Genomic DNA, 26724 nt, shown 5'->3' on the forward strand with positions numbered 1-26724 from the left:
TCCCTTCTCCAGGGGATCGTCCCTACCCAGGGACTGAACCCAGGTCTCCCACATTATAGGCACATTCTCTACCAGCTGAGCCACAAGGGGTGTGAAAAACACACTTTTCCTTTTTTTAAAAAAAATATTTATTTGTCTGTTGGGTCTTAATTGTGTCACGTAGGAGCTTTCATTGTGGTGCACAGACTTCCTGGTTGTGGCGCACGGGCTTAGTTGCCCCAGGACACGTGGGAACTTAGTTCCCTGACCAGGGATGGACTCCATGATCCCTGCATTGCAAAAGCAGGTTCTTAACCACTTACTTTGTCTAGTAATCTTTGTAGTAGGAACTGTTGGAGATGTGTGACACTGAGGCAAGTCCTGGATATTGATTTATGATTTAGGGGTTCATCATATGAGGAATCCAGTAGCTCGTCCTGGTTCCATTTTCTTCCTAAGGTCTAGGGAGTACATTTGAGCCCAGTTTTGAGATTGCAAATATATTTCTCATCTTATTAACTCTTTTTATTTCTTACTTAACTCTTATTATTTTTTATTAACTTATTTCCCATCTTATTAACTCTTGGTAATATTTGATAAACTTTCTTTTTTGCATGACCCTTATTCTAATAATGAGGAAACTTAAAATTACTTTCTCCCCCAGTAAGGATGGACTCATTTTTTCCTTAAATACTAAATACTTAAATACCTGACTAGGTAACTGATGATAAGAGGACCTATTGGATTCCAGCAGGGCTTCTGATTTTTGGTGTCTGACTCTGGAGGACAGGGGAAAACAAGTGGTATCATTAGAACAGACCTGTGGGCAGAGCCTCCCAAGAAACAGGTGATTTTTTGAGCTCTGGGAGTCTCTGTCCTGAATTAAACAATGTCTTCTGATGATGACTGGTACTAGATTAGAGTTGTATGCTTGTTCTTTTAGTAGACAGATGTGTTTACTTCAGAGGGAGGCTTTAGTGGGGAAGGTGAAGAAAGGATAATACCTGTTTGTTCTGTGTCATCCACACTCTTGGTTTAATGTATGGGAGTAGCAGTTTTGACGGAGAAGGCAATGGCAACCCAATCCAGTATTCTTGCCTGGAAAATCCCATGGCCAGAGGAGCCTGGTAGGCTGCAATCCATGAGAGTCGGACACGACTGAGCGACTTCACTTTCACTTTTCACTTTCATGCACTGGAGAAGGAAATGGCAACCCACTCCAGTGTTCTTGCCTGGAGAATCCCAGGGACGGGGGAGCCTGGTGGGCTGCTGTCTATGGGGTCGCACAGAGTCAGACACGACTGAAGCGACTTAGTAGTAGTAGTAGCAGTTTTGAGGAGGTTGGGACCTAAACCAACAGTGTCCGTCTGGATTAGAAAGCCTTGTATTCAGGCAGGCTGCTTCTTTCTTTTCTGACCTCTTTCTCAGACAAACCTGTGTTTTTTCTGAATCCCTTGTATCATTTATTTGGCCACAAATGACAGAAAACCCAGAATAACAGTAGTTTAGCAAGATAGAATTGCCCATATTTCTCATGTGATAAGCAGTCTAGGATCTGCACAACTTTGTTCTTGCTACATAGCTGTCCTCTGTAGGTAGTTTTTCCTGATGTTCTCCTCCTTTTATCTTGTTGCTTAGACATTGGTAATAGATGGTTTTCACCTCATAGGCCAAGATGGTTGCTGGAGCTCCAACTAGCCTTTCCACAATTCAATCGGCATGGAGGAAAAAGGGTATAATTGCTCACAACACTTCTGCTAATATCTCACTGACCAGAATTGGAAAATGTACTCTTGGTTCTAAGCCCAGCTAAAAATCAAGGCTTCTGTTCTAAGAAAGAAGAGGAGCTCGACAGTGGGACAATGGACTGTAACCCTATAATGCCTCATATGGTGCTTTTAAGAGTGTGGAAGATGTTGAATTGCTACATGTTGCCCAGCTCTGCAAATCTAGTAAACCCAGGATCCTCTCTGAATGATTGACTGTGGCTACTTAGGCACATGTGATGAGACTTAGTGTCTTCTCTGTACGCACCATGCCAGATGTTGGAAGGAAGTCAGCATATCCTCCTTTTCCCCGCCGAGATTGTGTCTGCAGGACGAGACCCTACGGTGTGGAGTGCATTCTTGAGGGACGACGGGGGCCACTGGGACACAGAGCGGCTGGGGAAGGTTTGGAGATCTGTTAGCTGAGATCTGAAGTAAATTATAATTGGCCAGAGGAGAGATGAGTTTATAAAGAGGGCAATCTGCATGGACTGTTGTAGGAAGGAACAGAAGGAGCAAAAAGCCTAAGGTAAGAAAGTACAGCCTGTTCTAGGAACTGACTGTAGGTCAGAAAGGCTGAGAGACAGTAGGCTGGAAGGGTAGACAAGACTCTGATCCCAAAGGGGCTTGTAGATCATTTAAAAAGTTGAGATCTAGCCTTTAGATGGCAAGAGGAGGAAGAATCACCTCTGTGTAGCCTAGGGAGCTCCAGGAGGAGTACTGGACAAGGAGTGATGCGGTCAGGTTTTCTTTCCAGAAAGACCTTCCTGGTGCAATGTGAAGTGTAGAGTGGAGGTAGGAATAGACTCAGGGCTGGAGATAAGGTGGCCAGTTGGGCTGTTGCAGTTACCTGGAGGGGACAGTGTTGGCTTAGGAGTTCCAGAGGCAGTGGGAATGGGTTCAATTCAGTTCAGTTGCTCAGTCATGTCCGACTCTTTGCGACCCCATGGACTGCAGCACACCAGGCCTCCCTGTCCATCATCAACTCCTGGAGCTTACTCAAATTCATGTCTATTGAGTCGGTGATGCCATCCAACCATCTCATCCTCTGTTGTCCCCTTCTCCTCCTGCCTTCAATCTTTCCCAGCATCAGGGTCTTTTCAAGTGAATCAGTTCTTTGCATCAAGTGGCCAGAGTATTGGAGTTTCAGCTTCAGTGTCAGTCCTTCCAGTGAATATTCAGGACTGATTTCCTTTAGGATGGACTGGTTGTATCTCCTTGTAGTCCGAGGGACTCTTAAGAGTCTGTTTCAGAGGCAGTGATCACAGACTAGGTGATAGGAGCCGAGGGAGGAAGCACGAAGGGTGATTGGCCACCTTTTCACTTGAGTATTCAGGGGAAAGGGAATGAATTTGGTTTTGAGCACCTAGAGAATTTTAGGTATCTGTGGGACATCCAAGGGGGGACATCAAGTATCATCGGCTATGTGGGTCTGAAGCTCAAGAAGAGGCTGTTGGAGGCATCAGAGTGAACGAGATTACTCAGGGAGAGTGTGTAGTAGAACAGGAGGAGCACCCAGCATGGAACCTCTCAGAGCCCCTCAATTAAAGGGTAAGCTGCAGAAGAGGAAGCTGCCAAGGAGAAACTGGCTAAAGAAGGCCTGGCTAGATAGGCAGGTGGGAAACCAGGAGGATGTGCTGCTTGGAAGCCAAGGGAAGAATATTTCTTGATAATAACCTCAAAAGTTGCTGCAAGGCTGTGCTGGCAGCAGAGGACTGGGAATGCCCAGGGATGAAGGTGGCTTGGTGTGGCTTGAGGAATGAAGGTCAGTCAAGGGTGAAGGTCAGTCAAGGGAAAGGGATGGAGTGTTCAAAACTCTTCCCAAAGGTTCACCTGTGAAGTGGAGAAAAAAGTGCCTTCTTTGGATGAGCCTGCTTAAGTGGTGTAATATGAGTACCTGGGGTGAGGGGAAGGCTGGAGGACAGAGGGGAGGGAGGGGAGATCAATGGAGCAAGGTGCTGAGGAGGGGGCAGGATGGGGATGGCAGTATGTGGGCTGCTCCCAGTGTGGCTCTCCTGCGAACAGTTGTCTTCCCACAGGAACCCTCTCTGGGCCCAAGACTGGCAGTGGTAGGTTCTCTGCAAAGAGCCCTGTGGCTCCTTGGAAATAGTATTGTCCAGAGGTAAAATGGTTCAGAGGCAGAGTTAGGTTTTAAAAGCCGAACCTTCTGCACGCGCATCTTTCCATGTCCTGTCTCTGGAGCTCTTTGCTGTGGATAGCAGTTACCCATGGAGGTACTTTAAGGAAGCAGTCCATCTGGAGTAATTGAATGCATTTTCTGTGGATCACATTATTGATATGAGGCTTTTGAAGGCAGGGTGTGGACATTTTGGGGATGATTCTAAACTTTCAGAGCCAGGCTCCTCCCCCTTGATCCTTTGTTCAGACCACTGAATTTGTCAGATGAAGTGAGCATTAGAAAAAGCTAGAAATATTTTCTTTGCTGTTCCAAACACCATACACACACACACATACACTTTTTTTCCTGCAATAGGAACTCAGATGAAAGCTTACTTGGCTTTTTTCAGTGACAGGGACACAGAGGTCTCCTACACTCATTAGGGATAAACCTGTCTCTGGTAATTTCTTTCCTGGAGGTGTGTGTGTAAGTGGGGGAGTTGATTGCCCTGGTATCTGGCCACACGGCTTGGTTAAGAAGATGGCAGGTGGGATTTCCCTGGTGGTCCAGTAGTTAAGAATCTGCCTTCCAGTGCAAGGGATGCAGGTTCAACCGCTGGTTGGGGAACTGAGATCCCACATGCTGTGGAGCAACTAAGCCGGCGTGCTGCAACCAGAGAAGCCCCTGTGCACTACAGTGGAGACCCAGCACATCCAAAAAACAAAAAAATGGCTGGCATGATACTTAATAGAAAGATTAGGCTCAGCCTGATGATTTTCCTCCAGCACAAGATTTATAATTTCCATCTAAAGCAGTGGGAAAAATAGCTTATGTAAGGTGTGAAGACACTCAGTAAATGAAACTCACCAATTTTATTGCAGCTTGCTGCTGCTGCTACTGCTGCTAAGTTGCTTCAGTCGTGTCCGACTCCGTGCGACTCCATAGACAGCAGCCCACCAGGCTCCTCTGTCCATGGGATTCTCCAGGCAAGAACTTAGTATGCTCTAAACTGCTAGGGTTCTCTCCTGGGTTTCCTACCTAGATTATAGCAGTGAAAATGAGTCATACAGATGCTATACTGGGCCAAGCCAGGTCCCTTCTCAGGCCAGGAAGCCTGACCTTGGGCACAGGGACCTCCCTCCTCCCCTTATTACTGCTCCCTGGCCCTCCCTCACTGCCATCTCTTGCTTGTTTTGAAGAAAGACTTCTGTTCTATCTGAGCCCTGGTTCGCTGGTGTCTGGGCAGTTGTGGGAGGTAGAGGGGACCTGGAAGGCTGGTAGGGGAAGCTTTTTATGCATGAGTTCCCCTAAAAATGTTGGCAGGTCTTATCTGAACCCTTGGTACCCAAGGCTCTCCATGTGTCTATCATATCACTAAGTGTTTCTACCTTAGAGTCTAAGTGAACCAGAAGGAAGGAGGCCTCAGAGGTAACTTTTTTTTCTTCTCCTTTTAAAGCAATGCTCTTGTTTCCTGTTTACACCAGCGCTACAGCCCACTTGGGAAATGGCTGCAGGACTGTGGGAGGATGGGCGGTGATTGAGATAGAATCTGAGAGACAGGGTCTGCTCTGTTCAACCTCTGATCTGGGTCCTTGGTTGAAAAGAAAGGGAGGGGGGAGGGGATGCCTGGGAGCTGAGGTGAGCTTGAAGCAGCAAGGCAGCCTTTCCCTGCTACCGTGTGCTGGTCCCAGAGCTCCTGAGCTGGATCCTTAGACCCTCAGCTAGCACAGAGAGGGGATGAGAGTGGGCACTAGTCTGGCTCTGTTACAAGGGTTGCTGCTGAGGCAGGGGCCTGTCAGACCTGGCACATGAGCTGGAAATCTGAGCTGATTTTGTCATATGCTGAATGAAGTCCAGACACCGTGGTCCATGGTAGGTTAAGAAGAATTAATTAGCTTATTAGTCCAATAAATCATTGAGTTCTTATTGTGTTCCAGGCACTGCTTAGTGTGGTGGAAATCAAGAAGCCCAGGGTCACTGACCCACCACTGTGTCTGATGTGTATGTGATGTTTTTACCATGTTCCCCAGCTGGCACAGCCTCAGTTATATACATGTTTTGATAGGTTCATCATAAAGCAGGCACAGGAAAGAAAAGATGAACGAGGTAAATAGAAGTAAGTTCTAATGTTTCCTTCCACGCCTCAGTGAACTGTGCTGTGCACATCCCATGTCGGGAAGTGTTGGCAGGTACTGCTGCCTGTGTTTCAGACTTCCATCTTTATGCAGCTTTGAGAGGTGGATCATTTTTGAGTTGGGGCCACCTGTTGGAATGGAAGACAGGAAAGAGGAAGCAAGGCAGGTAGATGCTGAGTTCACAGAATTGATTAGCACACAGGCCCCAGCAAGACCTGATAAGCACTGTTCTTTCTCCACTCCACCCTCCTTGGGAAGGGTGCCCAGGTTGCCTGGGATGGGTGTTTAAGGTTCTTGGGCTCCTGTCCTGTGTGCCATGGTCAGCCTACTGGAGAGTGGGGGTAGGATGGAATTCAGCAGGTCCCTGCTGCTCTTCAGTCCCTTTATAGTTTTAATAGACTTTCACTGGTGTTGCATTTGATCATTCTAGCAACCATGTGATGTAGGGGGCGCTTTCCCCAGGGGGAAGACCAGGGACGGGAGGCCTGTGTTGAGTGTAATGAACACCAGAGCTGGGAATTGACTGGCTGCCTCTGCCTCCTGCAGAACATCTTTCCATCCCCTGGAGGAGCAAACCAGTGAAACGCTTGACGTCTCTGATTCTTGGTCCTCACATATGCCACTTTCTCCTGGGCAAAAGCTTGGGCTCCAAGTTTTTGACTCCTCCTGGGTCCACGACAGAAGCTGCTGCCAGCATTCTCCTCCTCACTGAGGCCTAAGCGGCCCAAGTGGAAGGCCCTGCCCCACACAGGGAGCAGCCAGAACAGCACAGGGTTTTCAGGTTCTCTGAGGTTTCTGTTCCTTCGTCTGCGCTCTTGGCAGCCGCACCTGGAGCCCCGAGAGTTGGCTGACTTACCTCACCCTGATCCATGTCTTCCCCGGTTGTGCCCTTTCCTCCTGCACTGGGATCTGCCCTTCTGCCTTTTTCGACTCTGTTTCAGCTTACGGGAGAGAGGTTATCTGTGTAGGTGTTTGTCTCCTTCTCCAAGGGGACCTCCAGTTAAGGGCTCTGAGGATGCTTATTCAGTGGCCTGGGCTGAGGCCCAGGACCCTGGCGTTACTTACTCGCTTTTAAAAGTGAAGTCGCTCAGTCGTCTCCGACCCTTTGCGACCCCATGGACTGTAGCCTACCAGGCTCCTCTGTCCATGGGATTTTCCAGGCAAGGGTACTGGAGTGGGTTGCCATTTCCTTCTCTAGGGGATCTTCCCAATTCAGGGATCGAACCTGGGTCTCCCACATTGCAAACAGATGCTTTACCATCTGAGCCACCAGGGAAGCCCTAACTAGCTTAAAGGCAGGTGACAACTGGAAAGTTAATCCCCTTCAGGCTCATTTCTTTAGTTTACTTCATGTCTTAGTTGCTCATCCCAGGCCTCCTGCTGTCTTGACAATAATAACAATCACTGTGTCTTTGTGACACTTCTCTGTGTCCTTTTACAGCTTTCTGCTTCAGGATACCTCTCTTCACTGTGACTCTTCCTAGTAAGGAAGGAGAGGAGTCAGATACGGCGTTATTTGGGCTGACGTTTGTAAAAGGGTCTGCAAGGTCCAGAGACTTAGTACCAAGCCAGAGCTCCCTGCCCCTCCCCTGCAGGGGCTCTGCCGGGGTTTCTTCCTGCCCTTCCTAGCTTGGGAAACGAGCAGCCTTTGTGAGTTTCCTTGACAACAAGATGGATGAGTTAAAAATAGCTGGTGCTAGAGCTTCTGTGTGTGTGTGTTGCACACACGCCTGGGCATGCGCTCGCAAGCATATGCGCCTGCATACATACCCTCTCGCCGGCTGTTGTCATCTCAGTCCCTGTGGCTTCTGCATACTCCTGGAGAACACCTGTGGGGCCCTGGTACTTGGATTTTGCAATTCGTTCGAGGTCAGATCTAGATAATCCCACAGCATCGTTACCTCATATCCCTGATGGTCACTGATGGGAAAAGGATGATAATGTTAGCCTAGAGCATGGAAATCTGTTCTGAATGCCTCCGTCTTCACTAAGTGTGACTGGAGAGAGAGAATCCCAGTTACACTTAGGGGCATTGCTACATTTCAGAACCTTGTGGGGCAGTGGAATAGGACACAGCTCTGGGTGTGTGTCTGGTTTTATCTTTCTGGAGAACCCTTACACAGATGAGAAGGGTCCTTTCTCGTGCCCTTTTATTAGGTAAGGAAGTGGAGTACAGCACTTGGGTGACTTGTCCACTGGCTCAGCCTGGTGGAGGAAGGAGCATTGACCTCAGCAGCAGCAGCTGTGGCTCTTTCCCTCAGGTGCTACTGATGCCACCTCCATGAGGTTTTTTTTTTTGTTTGTTTTGTTTTTGTAAATTGAAGTATAGTTGATTTACAGTGTTATGTTAATTTCTGCTGTACAGCAGAGTGACTCCCTAAGTTCTTTACCAAAGCCCCCTGTTTCTGTATCAGCAATCCTGTAGTAGTTAAGCCTTCTGTTTTGTGGTGTTATCTCAGTTATAAGTTAATGTAGAAACAGCTGTCTCTATGAGAGTGGGGCTGCTTTACCATAGCTGGAAAGAATTCCTCTTTCTCCACCATCTTCCATGTATTTGTAAGCATCTGTGTGCCAGGCATGAGAATATCTTGTCTTTAGGGGCCTTAAGGTCAGCTGGGGCAGCAGACAATTACAAAATCTCCCACCAACTCCCCATTGTGGCCAGTGCTGAGCGAGAGGGAAAAGGTCTGATTGTAGGTGAGAGAAGGACTCAGGTGGGTTGTTAGGGTTTAGAGGAGACTGGGGGAACATGTTAGTGATACAAAGTACTTAAATTTGGAACATATTAAAAAACAACTACACATAAAAAAAACAAGGAAACCCAGTAGAAAACTGACCAATGACTTGACAAGCACTTCACAAAAGAAGACATCAGAATGGCCAAGAGATGTGTGAAGTGGGCTCAATTTCATATATTTATTAGTCACTGCTGCTGCTGCTGCTGCTGCTAAGTCACTAAGGAAATTTAAATTGTTCAGTTTGAAAAAAAGATACAGCTTTTTGTCTGTTCGTGTATGTAATGAAATCTTTGATGATTTGGTGAAACATCCTATTGCCATTACCAGTTTTGTTCTGAATCACTTAACTGAAGAATTAAATGGATTCTGAGATGCTTTGATAAAAGGAAATGTAGTGGAATGAACACATTAAAGTCAGAGACCTGTTATAGGAGATTTGGGGCCAGCTATTGAATTTCTCAGAGCCCCTGTTTCTTCATTTATAAATAGTGATCTTTCTGTCTGCCTTTCCTTCCTTCCATAACTGCTCAAATGTTCACGGGTACAGGAAATACTCTCAGAATTCTGAAGGGCTACTCAAATACAATGTAGTATCATGACTTTGATTCCAAGTGATTTGATTTCTCCTGCACCTCTTCTCACAGCATCTATTCTAAATTCCCCTAAGAAATAAAAGCTTGGTACTTTGGATGGAGGACCTTTTGCTGGCATGCTCTGGTCCCTTCATGCAGGCTGGGGAGCAGGGTGAGTTCCTCCAGGCATTTCCTTACGTGACTGTGATCTGGTGGCAACTCAGTGAGTGACATCAAAGTGTCTGCTGACACCCAGACCTGGTGGCAGGGAGGGGGCAGTGGCACACACCAGTCCTGGTGAAGTGTTGACTAGAGTTAGTGGTCCCTTAGGGCTTCCGCACCTGACTGGGGCTTGCCTCCTCACGTGGTGGTCTTGTGAAGCCTGGAAGTAACACCATAGGTTTTCAGGAACTCTGTTGCAGGGGGCAGTAGCCTGCACACTCAGCTTCCCCTGAGAGAGCCTGTCCAGAGCCACTAGTTGTCCCGTGGCTCCAAGAGTCCACAGCTTATTGTGGTATTGTGGCAGAGCGGGGGCTCCTCCCTGTGTAACTTAGGTGTTGGTGGAGAGGCCTTTTCAAAGGTAGATGGGTCCTTTTGGATGTCTACACCCAGTATCCTACTCAGCGCTTTTGATCTTTCCCTCTTCTGTTTTTCTGCTGTGCAGGAGTCAGAGTCAGAAGCAAAGGCAGATGGAGAGACTGCATCGGACAGTGAAAGCAGAGTGGAAGCTGTCACCCAACCACCCTCTGCAGATGATACGCCAGAGGTTCTCAACAGGGCCCTTTCCAACTTGTCTTCAAGGTAGCTTGGCTTAATCATGCAAGTGCTTGCTGAGGGCTCTGAGTCTCCAAGTGTCATGGAAGACCTGAAGCCCACAGTCCTGTAGCAGGAGCCCACATCTGTTAAAGTGTGAGGCCCAGACCTGCCCGCTTTCATTGGTTATAGTCTCCCCTGCCTTTGCTTAAGGCTCCATTGAGTGTCATCGGGTACTTACCAGTGACTACAAGCACAGCCTGAGTGGATCTGGCCCTTGAAGGGTACCCTAGGCTGGCTGGGAGGTACTATCCAAAGAGCAGGAATACATGGACACAGGAGTGGTCACTGATAGAGCACATGAAGATAAATGGTCCTTGGGGTTTGTGACTAATGGGCAGACTGCTTTCCACTGAGGAGCCTAAGTTTCTAGTTCAGAGTTCAGTTTTCCTTCTCCCCCACACGTCTGTTTTGGACAGTCCTTAAATACTCCTGTAGGAATTAAGAAACATCTCAACTTTGGTGAATTCAGGGTTAAAATTTTGGTCCCTTGAGATTCTGGTCCTTCTGATACCAGCTGTGTGGGCAGACAAACTATAAGACCCCAAAACATTATATAAAAATGTGCCTGGGCATGCCTCCCACACATTTGTCCTTTTGAAAGGCTGTATTGTGCAATGATTAAGATCATGGGTTCTGGAGCCACTTTGGCTCCCAGGATTCAGTTCCCAGCTGAAGCACTTAACAGGGTATCATCTGTACATCCACTTCCTCATCTGTAAAAGCTAGTAGTGTTGAGGGTTGAATCAGTTAATACACGTGAAAGTCCTTGTAGAAGTGCCAGGTGCATATGTGCCAGGTGTGATAGCTGTTACTACCACTGTTTGATATTGGTATTACCATAGTGATGCAAGAGCGGAGAAATGTAGGATTCTGCTGCAGGAAAAATGTTAATAGTTTTTTCTCAGAGATGCCCATAGAAGCCATCTAAATACATACATAAGGGAGGTGGGCAGACATTACATTTCCCTTGGGAGTTTTGCCTGATTGCTTCATTGAAAAACAAGTTGGGTGTATTTTTATGCAAGCCTGGAGCACTTGCCGAGTTTAGTGTAGATGAGGTGGTGGCTCTGATGGGTGAGGTGACCTGCTTCTTCCAGCATACAGCTACGGCCTCTGTCAAGGTGAAAGACATACTCCTGGAAAGCACTAACCTCAGAGCCCTCTTATCCCAAAAGAACCATCCGCCCTGAGTTTGTGCTTCAGTTCCCTTGGGCTCCTAAAATGTTTTCTCCTTCCCTTCCTCTCTGTCTTAGATGGAAGAACTGGTGGGTGAGAGGCATCTTGACTTTGGCGATGATTGCATTTTTCTTCATTATCATTTACTTGGGACCAATGGTTTTAATGATGATTGTAAGTGCCATTTACTTGCTATTTTAGTTTTACCTTCAGTTTTCCCTGCATGTCTAGTCATTTTAAGTGCCAGGTGTTGGGTTGCTTCTGGGAATCACTTGAGGTCCTGGCTGCTCAGACCACATCCGCCTTAGAATAACTATGATTTCTCACCTTCCAGCAGCCAACTGGAGGGCTATTGGCACGGGCCAGTTGTAGGTGATTAAAGATCACTTTAAATTTTGATTTTAATACTTCAGCTCTTTGGTCAAACTGGGAACCTGGCTATGATTCTGTGTGACTCTTGATTTTGTTTCTTGTTTTCCTGGGGCCTCCCTCATAAGCTTAGGACTTTTGATACAAAATTCCAGTCCACAGTACTTTGCTCTGAGTCTTCCCATTGTCACAGACAGCATCAAATGACTATACAACTGACGACTGAGCGGAGCAGTTTGGGACTTTTCAAGTATGTATTTTTATTCAGAGTCAAAAGTGGAAGAGATTGAGTCCTGGGGAGTCTACAATAAAAAGTTAATCAAAGTTTCAGAAGCATATATTTATTGTGAGAAATTAGATCTGCTCTGTGGGACATAAAGGGCCTCCCCCAACCCTGTTGAGTGATGTGAGAGAAAGGAGGGGAGCAGAATCACTGGAGGACTGACATTGTTCTTAAATATAGTGGTTTTTCTTGAAGGCCTATGACCTGTTGGTTTCTGTTTCCACAGATCACAAGAACTGAGGAGCTAGCAAGTGTTTTAATTCTTTTGTGTCCTGCAGGTGATGTGTGTTCAGATTAAGTGTTTCCATGAGATTATCACTATTGGCTACAATGTGTACCACTCCTATGACCTGCCTTGGTTCAGAACCCTCAGCTGGTAAGCTCTCTAGCCCCACAGAGACCTTTAACAGGTTTGGACAAACGTTTTGTGGTAGGTAGTTACAGTCGTGGTTGGAGGGAGGGGTTGATGGCCATGGACCTTCACAGCACCTTTGAGACCAAAGTATTGCCTAGGCCAGACTGAATGGCTGGCTTGGAAGGAGTGGTTCTTCCTTAGAAGAATCCAGACCAGCTGTATCTGTGACCATATTTGCATCAGTATTTGGATTCCTTAGACTGCACAGTGGCCCCCGTTTTCTAGATCAGTACATTTTTTGTGTTCTGGTTTCCCAGCATCCAACAACAGTCATCTGGGAGTTGTCAACACTGGTGTTGCTGTTTCTGGAACTTGGCTTCCTCATCCTTAAAATAGATAGTAGAGACCTAGTCAGTGCTTTTCAACCTGTGGTTTTGGAGTCCTAGTTCCTTGGAGGTTCCTTGGGTGCCAGTGGGCAGGAGTGAGACTGAGTGCAGGGGGTCTGGGCTCCTCAGAGGAGCTCTGCTTTCTCCTCCTGAGAAAGGGCTTGGATGTCCTTAGGTTTTTTTTTTTTTGGCTGTGTTATGTGGCATGTAGGATCTTAGTTCCCTGCCTAGGGATTGAACCTGGGCCTGGCCAGTGAGAGCAAGTCCTAACCATTGGACTGCCAAAGACAAGCCTTGAAGCCAGAACAAAACCTGTAGTGCAGATGATGTCCAAGACACCTTCCTGATCTGAAGCCCTTTGCTGTATAGACCACACTCTTCTGAGGTGGTGACATGTGAACAGAGCATTGTGTAGTCCTGAGAAGAGTTAGGGCAGATACAGACTCCTCTCACTCTGCTGTGCTGGGTCTTGGGCATTGATTTCATAACTTACCAGGCCAGAGAGTAGTGTTTTGGGCCCCAGCAACTTGGTTATGGCCAAGGGAGCTGACATGCTCATATTTGGGCTGGACACATCCTTCTCAGAGATGCTTCCTTGTCACCCAGCAGCATAAGCTGCCTTGCAGTCGCCACAGGGCCAGGGCCTGCCCACTGGGTTAAGATGTAGGTTTCTCTTGTGGGTCTCCTATAGCTGGAAAGCAATGTTACGAATTTTATTAACATATTCAGGATGTTTGACCCCTGACTGTGGTCACTGTTCAAAGGAAGTGTTTTTCATGTAACAGAAAACAAAGCTTGTTTGGGAGTTCTTGAACTTCCACAATTTAAAAAAAAAAAATGGAAGAGATAAGAGAAGCTCTCCCCTTTCTTTGATGTCTGGATATTTATTGAGTGTTTAGAATTGGGTTGCTCATTCTCATACTCAGAAACACTAGTGAAGCCGCACATGTATATGGACCATGGCTTCTCCCTCTTTGGAGCTTCTTCTAGTTGAGGAGAGAGGTTATAAACAAGTGAAGAATTAATGCTGGTGAAAGATTTGTATGTTAGAGCCGGGCATCAGAGAGGAAGACAGTCTGAGATGAAGCCTGATTAATTGCTTAGTGAAAAGAGCAAATATTTTGCATTATAGAAATAAAGGCAGGGGAGGCAGATACCACATCAATGGTATTTGAGCAATGAGTGATAAATTGGGTAAGTGAAGAGGATGTTCCAAGCAGGGAAAAGAAAGGAACCAAGCAGACAGACAGAAAGCCAGAGAAATTTTTGATAGGCATGCAGAGTTCCTATCAGGAAGAGTAGAAGTAAGGCCAAGGAGGCAGGATGAGGTACCTTTCTGGGGGTTGTCTTACAGATTGAGTGTTGTTAGACCTGGCAATGCTATAGAAGGGGCAGAAACTGGGTCCCAAGTTTGTGACAAATGGAGAGTGAATGAAAGCCACAAATTTCTAGATAAATATCTCACCTACAGGGTCACCAGAGGACAGGGATCTGTGGTCTGCTTGTCCTGCTGTGAGCTGCCTGGGGGGTTCTTAGGGGTTGGGTGGACTGCTGTAAGGGAGGGGCCACATGTGTTCCCTTTGGCAGTGATCTGTCTTCTTTAACAGGTACTTTCTGCTGTGTGTAAATTATTTCTTCTATGGTGAAACAGTGACAGATTACTTCTTCACTCTGGTCCAGAGAGAGGAGCCTCTGCGGATTCTCAGTAAATACCACCGATTCATTTCCTTTACTCTCTATTTAACAGGTATGTGTTAAGCAGCTCGCCAGTTGTTGCATATGTCTTGTTTTTGTATATCTGCTGAGTTGGAGTTGGGGCGTTTCTTGGTTCATGTAAAGTTTTGATGACTTAACTCTGACCACACAAGGAAGCAGAACTAAGGATTCTGCCTTACATGATCTGTAGTGGCTGTTTACTAAGAGAAATGAGGCTGAGGGGCTTGTGTGGTTGCGGGGGCTGTAGTTTGTGCTACGTGTCTGTGTGTTTCAGCCTCTGTTGAAAGACCCCACAACATTGTTGTGTCCTGACTCTCTTGTTGGCAGAGATCTGCAGTGTGACCAGAACAAAACAGTCCAGAAACTTGTATTTTAAGAAGGACTTTTCATTGGCATATACACACTATAGTATATAAAATAGATAACTAATAAGAACTTACTATATAGCACAGGGAACTCTGTAATGACCTCTATGGGAGAAGGATCTAAAAGGTGGACATATGTACATGTATAACTGATTCACTTTGCTGGGCACCTGAAACTAACACAACATTGTAAATCAACTATATTCCAATAAAAATTAATTTTAAAAAAGGGACACTATAGTGCATTAGAAATTTTATTGATTTGGGTTTAAAAAGACCTGTGACTTCAGAAGAGCCAGGAGCTTACTCTTTGAGTCTCAGTTAGCTTTCCTGTAACCTAGAGCTAAAATGGCAAAGTCACTATGAGGATTTGATAAACTATATTGAAATTTGACAAACGCTAAACTGCTCCGTCAGTCTAAACTCAGTTGAGACTATACAGGAGTTCAAATAATGCTAATGTTCTTCATGGTTACCCTGAAAACCAGTTTGAGGCATATGGGAAATTTGTTCTGACTCTGACCTAAATTTCAATCTGACCTATTTTTTCATCAACTTGATAGTGATACTTGGCTGTCTGAATGATAACCTGGCTACTGAATATGAAGTCTACTGCTGAGAGGTCTGATGTGTTGAGGATAGTCAGAAAGCATGCCTCAGAGCCTAGAAGCAGCCCCACAATGGGAGGCCAGAGGTCTAGAACAGTGATATGCTCTCTTCTGGGCAGGGCTACTTTTGAGGGACCCAGCACACTTGTGGGTAAAATCTGTTTTCTTCCTAGAGGTTTTAGTCATGTGGGTCAGTAGGAGAGAGATGCAAAGATGACCTTGGCCTTATACCATGTGGATCCCCATTCTGCCAGACCTGTTCTTTAGGATAGAGATTGGTTTCTTAAGGTCCAGAAAATAATATTACAGGTTTTGGGGGCTGTGGAGTCTCTATAGCTCCTTAGTTCTGCTATTGTAGCACAAAAGAAACCCTGGATAACATGTAAACAAATAGTTATGGCTGTGTTCTCATAAAAGTTTGTTTATAAAAACAGGCAGCTAACCTCAATGATGAGTTGCCATGCTAATAACTGAGCTACCAGCTAGGGCAGTGTTGCCCTGCTTTGGGTGCCCGTGAGTTTAGTAACAACAACAAAATACTGGCACCTGGCCTGACCATTATCAGCCCCTGTTCTAGAATCAAAACATTTCTAGCTGGTGAGCAGTATCCTAAGTTGAGTGTAATCTGTAAAATTTTTAAATATTGTCTTCCTTTGATTGTCTTGAAGTAGTCATTTTTCCCTTCTGACTGCCTGTCTGAATAACTGGTTTTATTCCCTTGGGCAATGGATTTGTGCCCTGGTTAGCTGTTGCCAGGAAATTAGCAAAGGACCATATGACACAGCTAAAGGAAATGACTAGGACAAAGATAAATTGTGATTCATTTTGCCCTTTCTCTTCCGTCCTTCTCAAACTAGGATTCTGCATGTTTGTGCTGAGTCTGGTCAAGAAGCATTATCGATTGCAGTTCTACATGGTAAGGGTAGTGTCAAAATGTGTCAGGTCAAAACTCTTGATAGAAGTGAAATTCTGCAGAAACTCCACAGGCCCCTCATCCTTTCTGTGATAAATCAGAACTTTGGAATATAGTCTGTTCTTGTGCATCTGAAACCTGGAGGGTGAAAGAGGCATCCCCTGTGAAATTTGGTGGCTTCTTATCCACCTAGACCTAATCACTGTTATATACCCTAAGCAGTGTCTCCCGTCTGGATCTCAGTGTGGCCTCTAGGTGAAGCTTTAGACATTGACCATAGATATCCTTCCTGCTGTATTGCTCCCTCAACTTAAAAACACCCCCTCTCTGAGTGTCCTAATCTCTCGGTAAATACTTCCTAAGAAAACAGGAAGTACCCAGGCTTTTTGGAGCATAAAGGGACTAACTAGTGGGCCACGTGCACCCTCCTCTTGTTGGGAACTGTAGCTGGGAAACATAGTTCTTGAGGCCTGTTCTGTGGCTTTTCATTTCCAGTAAGACAGATACAGAAGCAGATATCTTTCCTACCTGTTTCTCAACAGTTTTCTGTTTGGTATTAGCTATTATTTGAAGTTCCTTTCAAGGTGAACTGATAGGTAAAGTTTATCCTTTATCTTCTTTTGCAGTTTGGCTGGACCCATGTAACATTACTGATTGTTGTAACACAGTCACATCTTGTTATCCACAACCTATTTGAAGGAATGATCTGGTGAGTGATGTTAGTGAGGGGCATTTTTCCTATTACTTTGTGAGTGTTCTTATGTATAGGAGGACTGAGAAACCCCAGTTGCTAAGTTGGCAGTTCTCACCTGAGCACATCAGTGGCCCCTGCAGGCCTAGTTACAACACAGGTTCCTGGGCCCTACTTTTGATTTTCTGCCTCAGTAGCTATGGGGTGAAGCCTGAGAACTCCATTTCTAGTACATTCCCAGGTGATGCTGATGCTGCTGGTCAGGACCTACACTTGAAGAACCACTGTTCTAAACCAACAGGTATAGGGATATTTAAAGAGTCCAGGACAGTGCAACTGTACAGCAACGAATTTGAAAATCTAGAAGAAAAAAATCATTTCCTGGCAAGAGGACACTGAGTAAAAGTCACAAAGAAGAAAACTTGAACAGATCAGTAATTATAAAAGAGCTTTGAAAAGTCCATAAGAATCCACACCTGGAAAAAATGACCAGTGATAGCAGCTGAGTATTTATTTATTTACTTATGACTGCACACAGGCTTTCTCTAGTTTTGGCGAGTCTTATCTAACCCTAGTATTAAAGCTGATAAAAACACAGGGAGAAACAAGAATGATAAACTGATTTTTTTTTTTTTTCATGATTATAGCTATACCATTCTAAGTAAACTATAGCAAATAGAATCTGGCAATGTGTCAAAAGAATAATATATTAGTATATTTTATTCTGCAAATATGATGATTTCAGCAAGAAGTCTATCACCATTGATAGAAATCAGTAGGTTGACTGAAGAAGCCATGCTTTTAGTGAAAATGTGAAGACATATCCTAGTGTGTAGAGCCTCTTGATGAGGGTGAAAGAGGAGGGTGAAAAAGCTGGCTTAAAACTCAGTATTCAAAAAACTAAGATCATGGCATCCAGTCTCATCACTTCATGGCAAATAGATGGAGAAAAAATGGAAACAATGACAGACTTTATTTTTTGGGGCTCCAAAATCACTGCAGACCGTGACTGCAGCCATGAAATTAAAAGACACTTGTTTCTTGGAAGACAAGCTATGACAAACCTAGACAGCATATTAAAAAGCAGAGACATCACTTTACTAACAACGGTCTGTGTAGTCAAAGCTATAGTTTTTCCAGTAGTCATGTATGGATGTGAGAGTTGGACCATAAAGAAGGATGAGCACTGAAGAATTGATAACTTTTGAACTGTGGTTCTGGAGAGGACTCTTGAGAGTCTCTTGGACAGCAAGGAGATCAAACCAGATTTCCTAAAGAAAATTAACTCTGAGTATTCATTGGAAGGATGATGCTGAAGCTGAAGCTTGATGCTGAAGCCACTTGATGCGAAGAGCCAACTCATTAGAAAAGACCCTGATGCTGGAATAGATTGAGGACAGGAGGAGAAGGGGGTGACAGAGAATGAAATGGTTGGATGGCATCACCGACTCAATGGACATGAGTTTGAGCAAACTCCAGGAGATAGTGAAGGACCGGGAAGCCTAGCATGTTGCAGTCGCAAAGAGTTGGTCATGACTTAGCCCCTGAACAACAGCAACAGAGATACTAAAGTACTGTGGTTAAGATCCCAGACCGTGCCTTTGTTTCCTGTTCTCAGAGTGAAGATGCTGTAATACCTACTGCCTGAGGAATAAATTAGTAAAAATATATAAAGAGCTTAGAACATGTAAAGACTAGCTCATCTAAATGTTAATATTGAGTTTTAAGCCGGTTTTTTCACTCTCCTCCTTCACCCTCCTCAAGAGGTTCTTTAGAGCCTTAAGGTATTATCATGTTTAAAACAATGATAATGGCATACTGTGAGGGCATTATTATGTTTAAAACAATGGGAAGGCATACTCTTCCTCTCTTTCAGAGTGTTGTTAAGTAATTCCAAAGAGAGGCTCATGCTAAGTTCTCATCTTTAGGGCTAGACATACCACTTTGTTCTAGAGTGAATCATATTAAAAATCTCTAATTATTGGTTTTTAGATGGAACCTTCAAGACTTGATTACAGTTGTAGAGCAGAGAATATGTGCTGGAAGCCTCAACAGAGTAAATAATATGGGTGGTTGGGTGGATATAGGTGCTTTAAATCTCTCCCTTAACAAACAGGGAGTCAGAAAAATAAAGCCTGTAGTTGAGGGGCTGCTGTTAAGTCGCTTCAGTCGTGTCCGACTCTGTGCGACCCCATAGATGGCAGCCCACCAGGTTCCCCCGTCCCTGGGATTCTCCAGGCAAGAACACTGGAGTGGGTTGCCATTTCCTTCTCCAATGCATGAAAGTGAAAAGTGAAAGGGAAGTTGCTCAGTAGTGTCCGACCCTCAGCGACCCCATGGACTGCAGCCTACCAGGCTCCTCCGTCCATGGGATTTTCCAGGCAAGAGTACTGGAGTGGGGTGCCATTGCTTTCTCCGAGTTGAGGGGCTAGGATTTATGTATATTATGTTCAACTATAGAGGAAATTTAAAACATTTTAAAAAGTGATTGTCAGAGAATAGAGAGTGAGGAGAAGAAAGATGGTATGAGTGTGGAAACTGTCCCCCCTTTTTTTTTGTGGTAGGGATGATCAGACCACTAGCAGAAGGAGGCAGAGGAGAAATCTGGCCATATGCACTTACGTATCAAATCTTGGTCTTGCTGTCTGTGTAGTCCTGGGGGAAAGTTGGGCTCATTAGAGCTAGTAATAAACAGTAAAAAAAAAAGAAGTCAATTATGAAATAGATAATAAATGTAACAGAATAATGGAGGTAACTACTAGAAGAAGAAGAGTCAGAGATGATTAAAAGTAGTTATTTTGGAGAATGGAGATAGGAATAGGGGAAAGAAGGACAACTTTTAATTTTTTCTTTTCTGTATACTTAAAAAATTTATATTACTTTGTAATGAAAAAAGAACATGACATTTTATATAGAATACCACCTCCATTTATTCAGTAGTCATTCAGTAAACATTCGAATGCTGCTGTGTGCCAGGTACTTGATGGTGTTTTTTTTTATTTTAAACTTATTCCTTAATGGGTAATAGGTACTATGTGGCTATTTTGGCACTGAAATTTATGAATAGCATTGTTTTGTGGACTTTGGAGGTATCATCTTGGTAGAGTTGATTCTTACTTTGGTTTAATTTCCTAGGTTCATTGTCCCCATTTCTTGTGTGATCTGTAATGACATCATGGCCTATATGTTTGGCTTCTTCTTTGGTCGGACCCCACTCATCAAGGTAAACGGATCACCCTAACATGGACCATTGCCGTGAGGCGAGGGTAGTGCTTTCAAGTAGATCAGCTTGGGAGATAGAAGAGATCTGCATGGCATGTACATCTTCATGTCACCCTGGAGAAAGGCTAGTAATAAATTAGATTCAAGAGAAAAGCCAAAGGAAGACTTAACAATTACTCATGCGGAAAAAAATAAAGAGCTGATAGAGAAAATATTTTATAGACTGTGTAGGTACACTTTTGGGGCTTTGATCTGAATTTGAATGTTGTCATTTAATTAGTTTACTGTTTTACTGTTTTATAATTAAATTGTTTGACCAATTGAAACAGAATGGACACTGAGGGCTCTCAGGCTATACAAGGAAACCAAGTATGGGGTATTTTAGAAAGTGAAGTGGTTAATTGAATGAGGTTTTTTAATAGTAAAAAGACTTTAAACAATCATAATTCCCAAAGCCAGAGTTATCAAAATGCATTTTGTTAAGAACTTGCTCTCTGTCCACAGCTGTCCCCGAAGAAGACCTGGGAAGGCTTCATTGGGGGCTTCTTTGCTACTGTGGTCTTTGGCCTTCTGGTAGGTAGTGGCTCCCAGCTGGGTGAGGGTTGGGTAGAGGCCTCCCACCCACCTTCAGAGCCCATCTCCCAAGGCCAGGGACTCTGTCCTGCTGAATGGTAGCCTTGCCCTGTAGCAGGGCGTGAACATGCTTTGTCTGCCAGGCTTCAAGCAGGGTCTTGGCAGTAGAGGAGCCGAGGCCAGGTACAACTTGTACTCCTCTCATGCTGGCGAGGCCTGGTGACGCTCAGGAGATGGCGTTCATGGTCAGGCTTTTGGTACTTTGTCTGAGAGTAAGAGGTGAGGTGGGACATGCCATTCTAACCCAGATTTTCTCCTGCGTGTGCCTTGCCTGGAGGGGAGTGATTTTACCACCCTTTTCTAGAGCACCATTCCCTGCTTCTGACCTTCAAGTCAGTCTCTCCCCTTTTCAAAGTTGTCTAGCTGTCCTTCAAGACTCACTCGCCTATTTAGTGGTCTTGTGCTTCTTTCCTCTTGGTTGTTGCCCTCTCACTATACTGTTCCCCTTACCACTTGTAATTTCGAATTAAGAGATCCTGAGAAAAATGAACCATAGGTTCTCCAAATAGGACAAAACTTCTTATAGTTCTTGCCCAGATTCCTTTAGGTCTTTCCTGGATTTATTCAGGACCTGGTTGTTTGAGCAAGTACATGTGAGGCCTCAGTAGCCCAGAAGTCTCTTTTTCAGTTTTTTCCAGAATTCAGGTAAAATAACACATACGGTGAAACATGAACCTCTGATTTAGTGCATAGCTTGCAATTAGGGTGCTAGGTACTGTGAGGAGCATGGCCTAACCAGGTGGCTACTGCCCAGGCAAGATGGCTGGAACTTGTCTCCTTTGTCTGTCTGTTCTCATCCTCAGCTGTCCTATGTGATGTCTGGGTACAGATGTTTTGTCTGCCCTGTGGAGTACAACAATGATACCAACAGCTTCACTGTGGACTGTGAGCCCTCGGGCCTGTTTCGGCTGCAGGAGTACAACATTCCTGGGGTGATCCAATCAATCATTGGCTGGGTATGTACCACTCACATGGGGCGAATGATCCTCGGCTGGTTAGTGACTACAGAGAGAGAGCCCCCTCTCCACCATTGCCTTCCCTCAAAAAACCTAGCTTCTTCCCTCCCCAAAGCTGTAAACCCCAGGATGGAAGAGAATTGCTTAAGTCAGTTCAGGGTGGGGACAGCAGGAGATGTTTCCTCCTACCTCAAATTATTAAGACCAGAGTTCTGAAAGTGTGCTTTTGGTTCCTGGGGCACCCTGAGATGCCTTGAGGGTATCTGTGAGATCACAGTTGTTTTCTTCATAACATAATGACATCATTTGCTGTTTCATTTTGTCATCATTTGCCATGGTGGTGCAAAAGCAGTGGTGGGTAAGCCTGCTGACACCTTGTATGAGTGGAGGCAGTGGCACCAAACTGGACTGTCATCCGATTCATTATGCCACACACTCACAAGAAGACCTATCCAGCTTATCTTAACAGTGTCTTTGATGAAATAGGAAAATTATTAACTTTATTAAATCTTGATCCTTGACTATACATCTCCTAATACTCTGGTGCCAAAATGGAAAGTATACATAAAATACTTCTGTTGAATGCTGCAGGATTGTGCTTACCCAAAGGAAGAGTTTGTGTGCACCTGTTTGAATTCTGAGCTGTACTGGCAGCTGTTTTATGGGGACATAAATTTTAATTGAAAAGAAATGAGAAACGGTAGGTTTTCATATAGGTTTTTGGCAGACATTTTTCTTAAAAAAGAAATGAAGTGAGATTTGTCACTTCCAGAAAACAACTGACAGTAATTGTTACCAATGATAAAATTTGGTTTTCAAGTAAAAATTAGAATTTTGGAGAGTATATACCTGCCACGCAAGTTTGATAACTTCTTAATACTTAAAGACTTTACTGATGGGATCTGTGGTGATTTTAACATATGACATTTTGACATTGTATGGCAAAATATCTACATATGGCAGGTTTATGTAACTCATTAAACCAGTATTTTTGAAATGGCCAGTGCATGGTGTTACACAATCATGCATGGATAAAATGATCTATTCAAAGTGCAATATAGACCAATGGATTTTAATGTGAGAGTACAAAAAAATTATTGATAGAATTTCAATTCCACATTGCACCAACTTTTAGAAACCTATCACTTGTCAAGTTTTGCTGTAGTATCAGAAAAGAATCCCTGTAATTATCTGGAAAGACGGTGCTAAAATAATCCCTTTTTTCAATGATGTGTCCTTGTAGGACTGGATTTTCTTCATATACTTCAAACAAAACATATTGCTGTAGACTGAATGCATAATATGTTAATGTCCTCTGTTAAGCAGTGTATTAGAGATTTAGCAGAAAAAGAACTCCTAAACCAGTCTTTTTCTAATTTTGGGGAGGGGGGGATATAGTTTCATAAAGAGGTGGTTTTTTTGTCTTTTTTTTTTTTTATGGTAACAAGTAATAAGCCTGGGCTTGCAGGCATCTGAACTGATTTCATTTGTTCTTTTTAGAAAACAGTCCGGATGTACCCCTTCCAGATTCACAGCATTGCCCTCTCTACTTTTGCCTCGCTCATCGGCCCCTTTGGAGGGTTCTTCGCTAGTGGATTCAAACGAGCCTTTAAAATCAAAGTAGGAAAACCCTTTTTGTTCCTCTCGTTGTCTCCCAGCCAGAGCCCTTTTCAGCATCTCTGCCTTCCTCCTCCTGTCTCACCTCATCAACTACCACCCGCTTCAAAATACCAGGCTGTGAACCCTGACTGTTAGCCTGTGCTCTTCACCCATGCATGGGATTTAAGTAGGATAAAGGAAGATACATTGTTTCTAAGAAAATTCCGTGGTTGCATTTCAGTTTTTTGATAATCTTTTATGATAATCTTTCTTCAAAAGAGATATTTTATAATTTAATAAGATTGTATACTGTAGCTTCAGCACCTGAATCAATACTTTTCACTTTCTGTTGCCCTCAGCTATAGCGTGCAGTAGGTGGACACTGAGGTGTGACCATAGACAAGGCTTTGACTTGGATGAAGCCAGGCTTACCAATCCTTTCCTTCCTCTAACAGGACTTTGCCAATACCATTCCTGGCCATGGAGGCATCATGGATCGCTTTGACTGCCAGTATCTGATGGCCACCTTTGTCAACGTGTATATTGCTAGTTTTATCAGGTATAGTAGCTTCCATCTGAACCAAGTTGGTAGATTTTAGAATTTCATCTACTTCTCAGTTTGAGTGAAAAAATCCCAAATATGAATTCAGTTTTCAGTTGCTATTAGTTGTGGATTCTCTGAGGTCCCCTACCCTCCATTAGCAGAGAATCCAGGAAGGGAACCACCACTGAAATAATCAGGCCCTTGAAGTTGCTTGGCTCCTGCTTTGCTCAGTGTTGTTCCTTCATCCTCTTGCAGGGGCCCAAACCCAAGTAAGCTGGTTCAGCAGTTCCTGACCTTGAGGCCAGATCAGCAACTCCATATCTTCAACACGCTCAAGTCTCACCTGACCGACAAGGGGATGCTGACAGCTGCCACAGAGGACAAGTAGGGGCCACCCAGGGCCAGGAGCAGAAGCAGGGCTGAGTGAGGGGCAGGGCTCCCAGGCAAGCCCAGCTGGACAAAGACAGGCTTCAACTCACTTTTTTTTTTAAACCAGTGTTTCTATTTGTGGATTTAGAAAAAAAATCTGTGTATACAGTCCATATGCTTATGATTTGGGTTGTCAGTAACCTATAGCTTTGAGTTGGAAAGAAGTCAATTTTTGTTTTTAAAACCAAAGCTTTTAACATCCTGGAAGACAGTGTTGCCCGGCTCTGGAGTGCCTGCTTGGTGCTTCTAGCTCCTAAGCTGGGGCTTCCATTTCTGGGCCTGATCAGAGTGGACACTCATTTATCTACGTTTGTCTAGTTTAGGCACCCCCCACCGACTGTCTTTGTAGCTGACCCCCAGCAGGGAAGAGGTACACAGCTTGGATGTCTTTACTACTGGAGTGCTTTTCCTGGGCTTCTCAATAATCCCTGCCTTGGAGCTACAGGAGGGTTGCCTTCTGAGGGAAGAAGGATGAAGGCTTATTAATCAGATAAGCATTCTGTTCACGAAATCCTGTGGACTGTGAGCTCTGCTTTTTGATATGGATTTCACCTCACTTCATCACAGACTGAAGAAGGTTTCAGTTTTAATTTTTTTCAGAAGGCATGAAAAATTATGATAGTCTGGAAGAAAGCCACACTGTTCTATTTCAAGTGTGTGCAGTAGGATGCCGTAACTAGGTCTTTTCCCACAGGGTTTAGGCTCAAGTGGCTCCTATAGGGCAGTTGGCTGACTGGGTCTTTTCAGGGATGATGCTGTTCACATTTGTGCTATAGACTTGTTGCTGCTGAATCCTTTCTGGGGGCTTCCTCATTAGGCAGGGAGCAGAGGGCTTCTTGTTCACACACCCATGCCCTTGACCTGGCTGACCACCCATGTAGCTGCTGTGTTGTATATATTAATATATATATATGTATATATATTACTCTTAAGGCAAGTGTATATCTGTGTGTATGCTTTAAAAATCACTTATTTCTTACAGTGATTTCAGTTGTACCATGACTTCTTCACTGAAACCACAAAGTCCTGCTTACAAGTCTGCATAACCCAACCCAGAGGTTTGAAGCTTCTGAAGATTAAATGCGCACTTGTATAATGTGACCAGTTTAAATGTAGTTTGTATTTTACAGCGGGACCTTTTTCTTTTTAAATTGTGATTTATTTATTTTTTTTCCTTTTAATTAGAAGAGTGAGGTTGACTTTTGGAATATACATTCTTTGTCAGGATAATAAGCAAAGGGGTAGAGGAGAGAGAGATTGGTGCCCAAATGTGTTTCATTATTCTGTGCCATGGTGGTTCTCATTGCCAAACGGGGGTGTAACAGCTTGTTTCAGCACCTTGGGCTGGCGCTGCTTTTCTTTGTGTTTATCACAACCTTACTGTATCTGTGGACGCTCGTAGCTGGCCCAAATCACTGAGGTGTCCAGCACAGGCCGGACCCCTCCCGATGTCTCTGTTCACAGTCACTGTGTGACCTTCTACATGCAGCAGCTTCTTTCTTCTGAACTTTTATTTCCGTTTCAGTAAATGGCTTTTCTTTTTTAAGTCTAAGGCCCCCTGAATGTGTTTTCAGTGCTGGCCATGTGACACTGGGCAGGACACATCACTCTGCAGGTTCTCATTTTCTGAGCTGTCGTCTAGTTCCCATATTCCATGATTCTGGCTGAGCAGGTGTACGTATCAGAGTCTGCTTGCAGGTATTGACTCATGTCCTGGGCATGCAAAAATTAAGTGCTTGCAGGCCTTTTCTAAATACTTTTCCTTAAAATGCTTGTCCTCTGCAATAAATCTTAGAGTGGAGTAGAGTAATGAATCTCATTTTCTGAATGAAGAATGAACTTGGATCCCCCAACCAAAGATAGAATGGCACTTCATCTGTCTCATGGTGCCCCACTGTGAGCATCTTAGGTGGGTCCTTGGGGACAGGAAATCTCAGCTGGGACCTAGCAGCAGAGAGCCACCTTTGAATAGGGCCACCTTTGGGATCAGGGAGCCTGGCACATACCTGTGGACATGGCTGCTGATGAGGGTTCCAGGAAATGGCAGCTGGAAGCTCAACAGAGCTGCCATCCAGAGAGCCCGAGGGTCAGCTAGGATTTTGTTTTCTTCTGATTTCCCACATACTTTCTGGTGAAATAGGGGAATTTTGTAGGAAGTAGCCAGGAGACAGACACCATCTTGTGTCTGTATAGCACATTGGTTTTCTTTCTCCCATTTATTGAAAATCTTTCACTGAACAGACAAGTTTCCAGAGACTATTGTAACACACAGCTGTGCACATCTTAATGAGTGGCATAACTTGCTCTAGATCCATTTTTTTGTGTGTGTGAGAAATAAAATGTGACAAATTGTA

At 44.4% G+C, this 26724-nt stretch overlaps 1 protein-coding gene, 1 long non-coding RNA gene and 1 other non-coding gene across 4 annotated transcripts in view; 2 read left to right on the plus strand and 1 right to left on the minus strand.

Moving 5' to 3' along the window:
• CDS2 (CDP-diacylglycerol synthase 2) overlaps positions 1 to 26724 on the plus strand; it is a 56898-nt gene extending 30174 nt beyond the window's left edge. The window contains exons 2-13 of one of the 2 annotated variants that reach the window (XM_055544232.1): positions 9974 to 10110; positions 11379 to 11475; positions 12232 to 12329; positions 14302 to 14441; positions 16241 to 16299; positions 16923 to 17005; positions 20123 to 20210; positions 20714 to 20782; positions 21646 to 21798; positions 23299 to 23418; positions 23853 to 23956; positions 24197 to 26724. In XM_055544232.1, the coding sequence (XP_055400207.1) occupies positions 9974 to 10110; positions 11379 to 11475; positions 12232 to 12329; positions 14302 to 14441; positions 16241 to 16299; positions 16923 to 17005; positions 20123 to 20210; positions 20714 to 20782; positions 21646 to 21798; positions 23299 to 23418; positions 23853 to 23956; positions 24197 to 24329 (1281 nt within the window). In that variant the 3' untranslated portion in view covers positions 24330 to 26724. Of the gene's footprint in view, positions 1 to 9973; positions 10111 to 10914; positions 11247 to 11378; positions 11476 to 12231; positions 12330 to 14301; positions 14442 to 16240; positions 16300 to 16922; positions 17006 to 20122; positions 20211 to 20713; positions 20783 to 21645; positions 21799 to 23298; positions 23419 to 23852; positions 23957 to 24196 lie in introns of those variants that run through there. The other variant, XM_055544234.1, reaches the window with a different exon arrangement.
• Positions 5946 to 7907, minus strand: LOC129625639 (uncharacterized). Its single transcript, XR_008701565.1, has 2 exons — positions 7770 to 7907; positions 5946 to 6127 (listed from the first exon to the last, which is right to left on the minus strand). It is a non-coding gene; the product is annotated as an uncharacterized LOC129625639 (long non-coding RNA).
• Positions 15826 to 15927, plus strand: LOC129626272 (small nucleolar RNA U6-53/MBII-28). Its single transcript, XR_008701886.1, has one exon. It is a non-coding gene; the product is annotated as a small nucleolar RNA U6-53/MBII-28 (small nucleolar RNA).

Source organism: Bubalus kerabau, chromosome 13, assembly GCF_029407905.1.
Source record: "Bubalus kerabau isolate K-KA32 ecotype Philippines breed swamp buffalo chromosome 13, PCC_UOA_SB_1v2, whole genome shotgun sequence".
Taxonomy (NCBI): domain Eukaryota; kingdom Metazoa; phylum Chordata; class Mammalia; order Artiodactyla; family Bovidae; genus Bubalus; species Bubalus kerabau.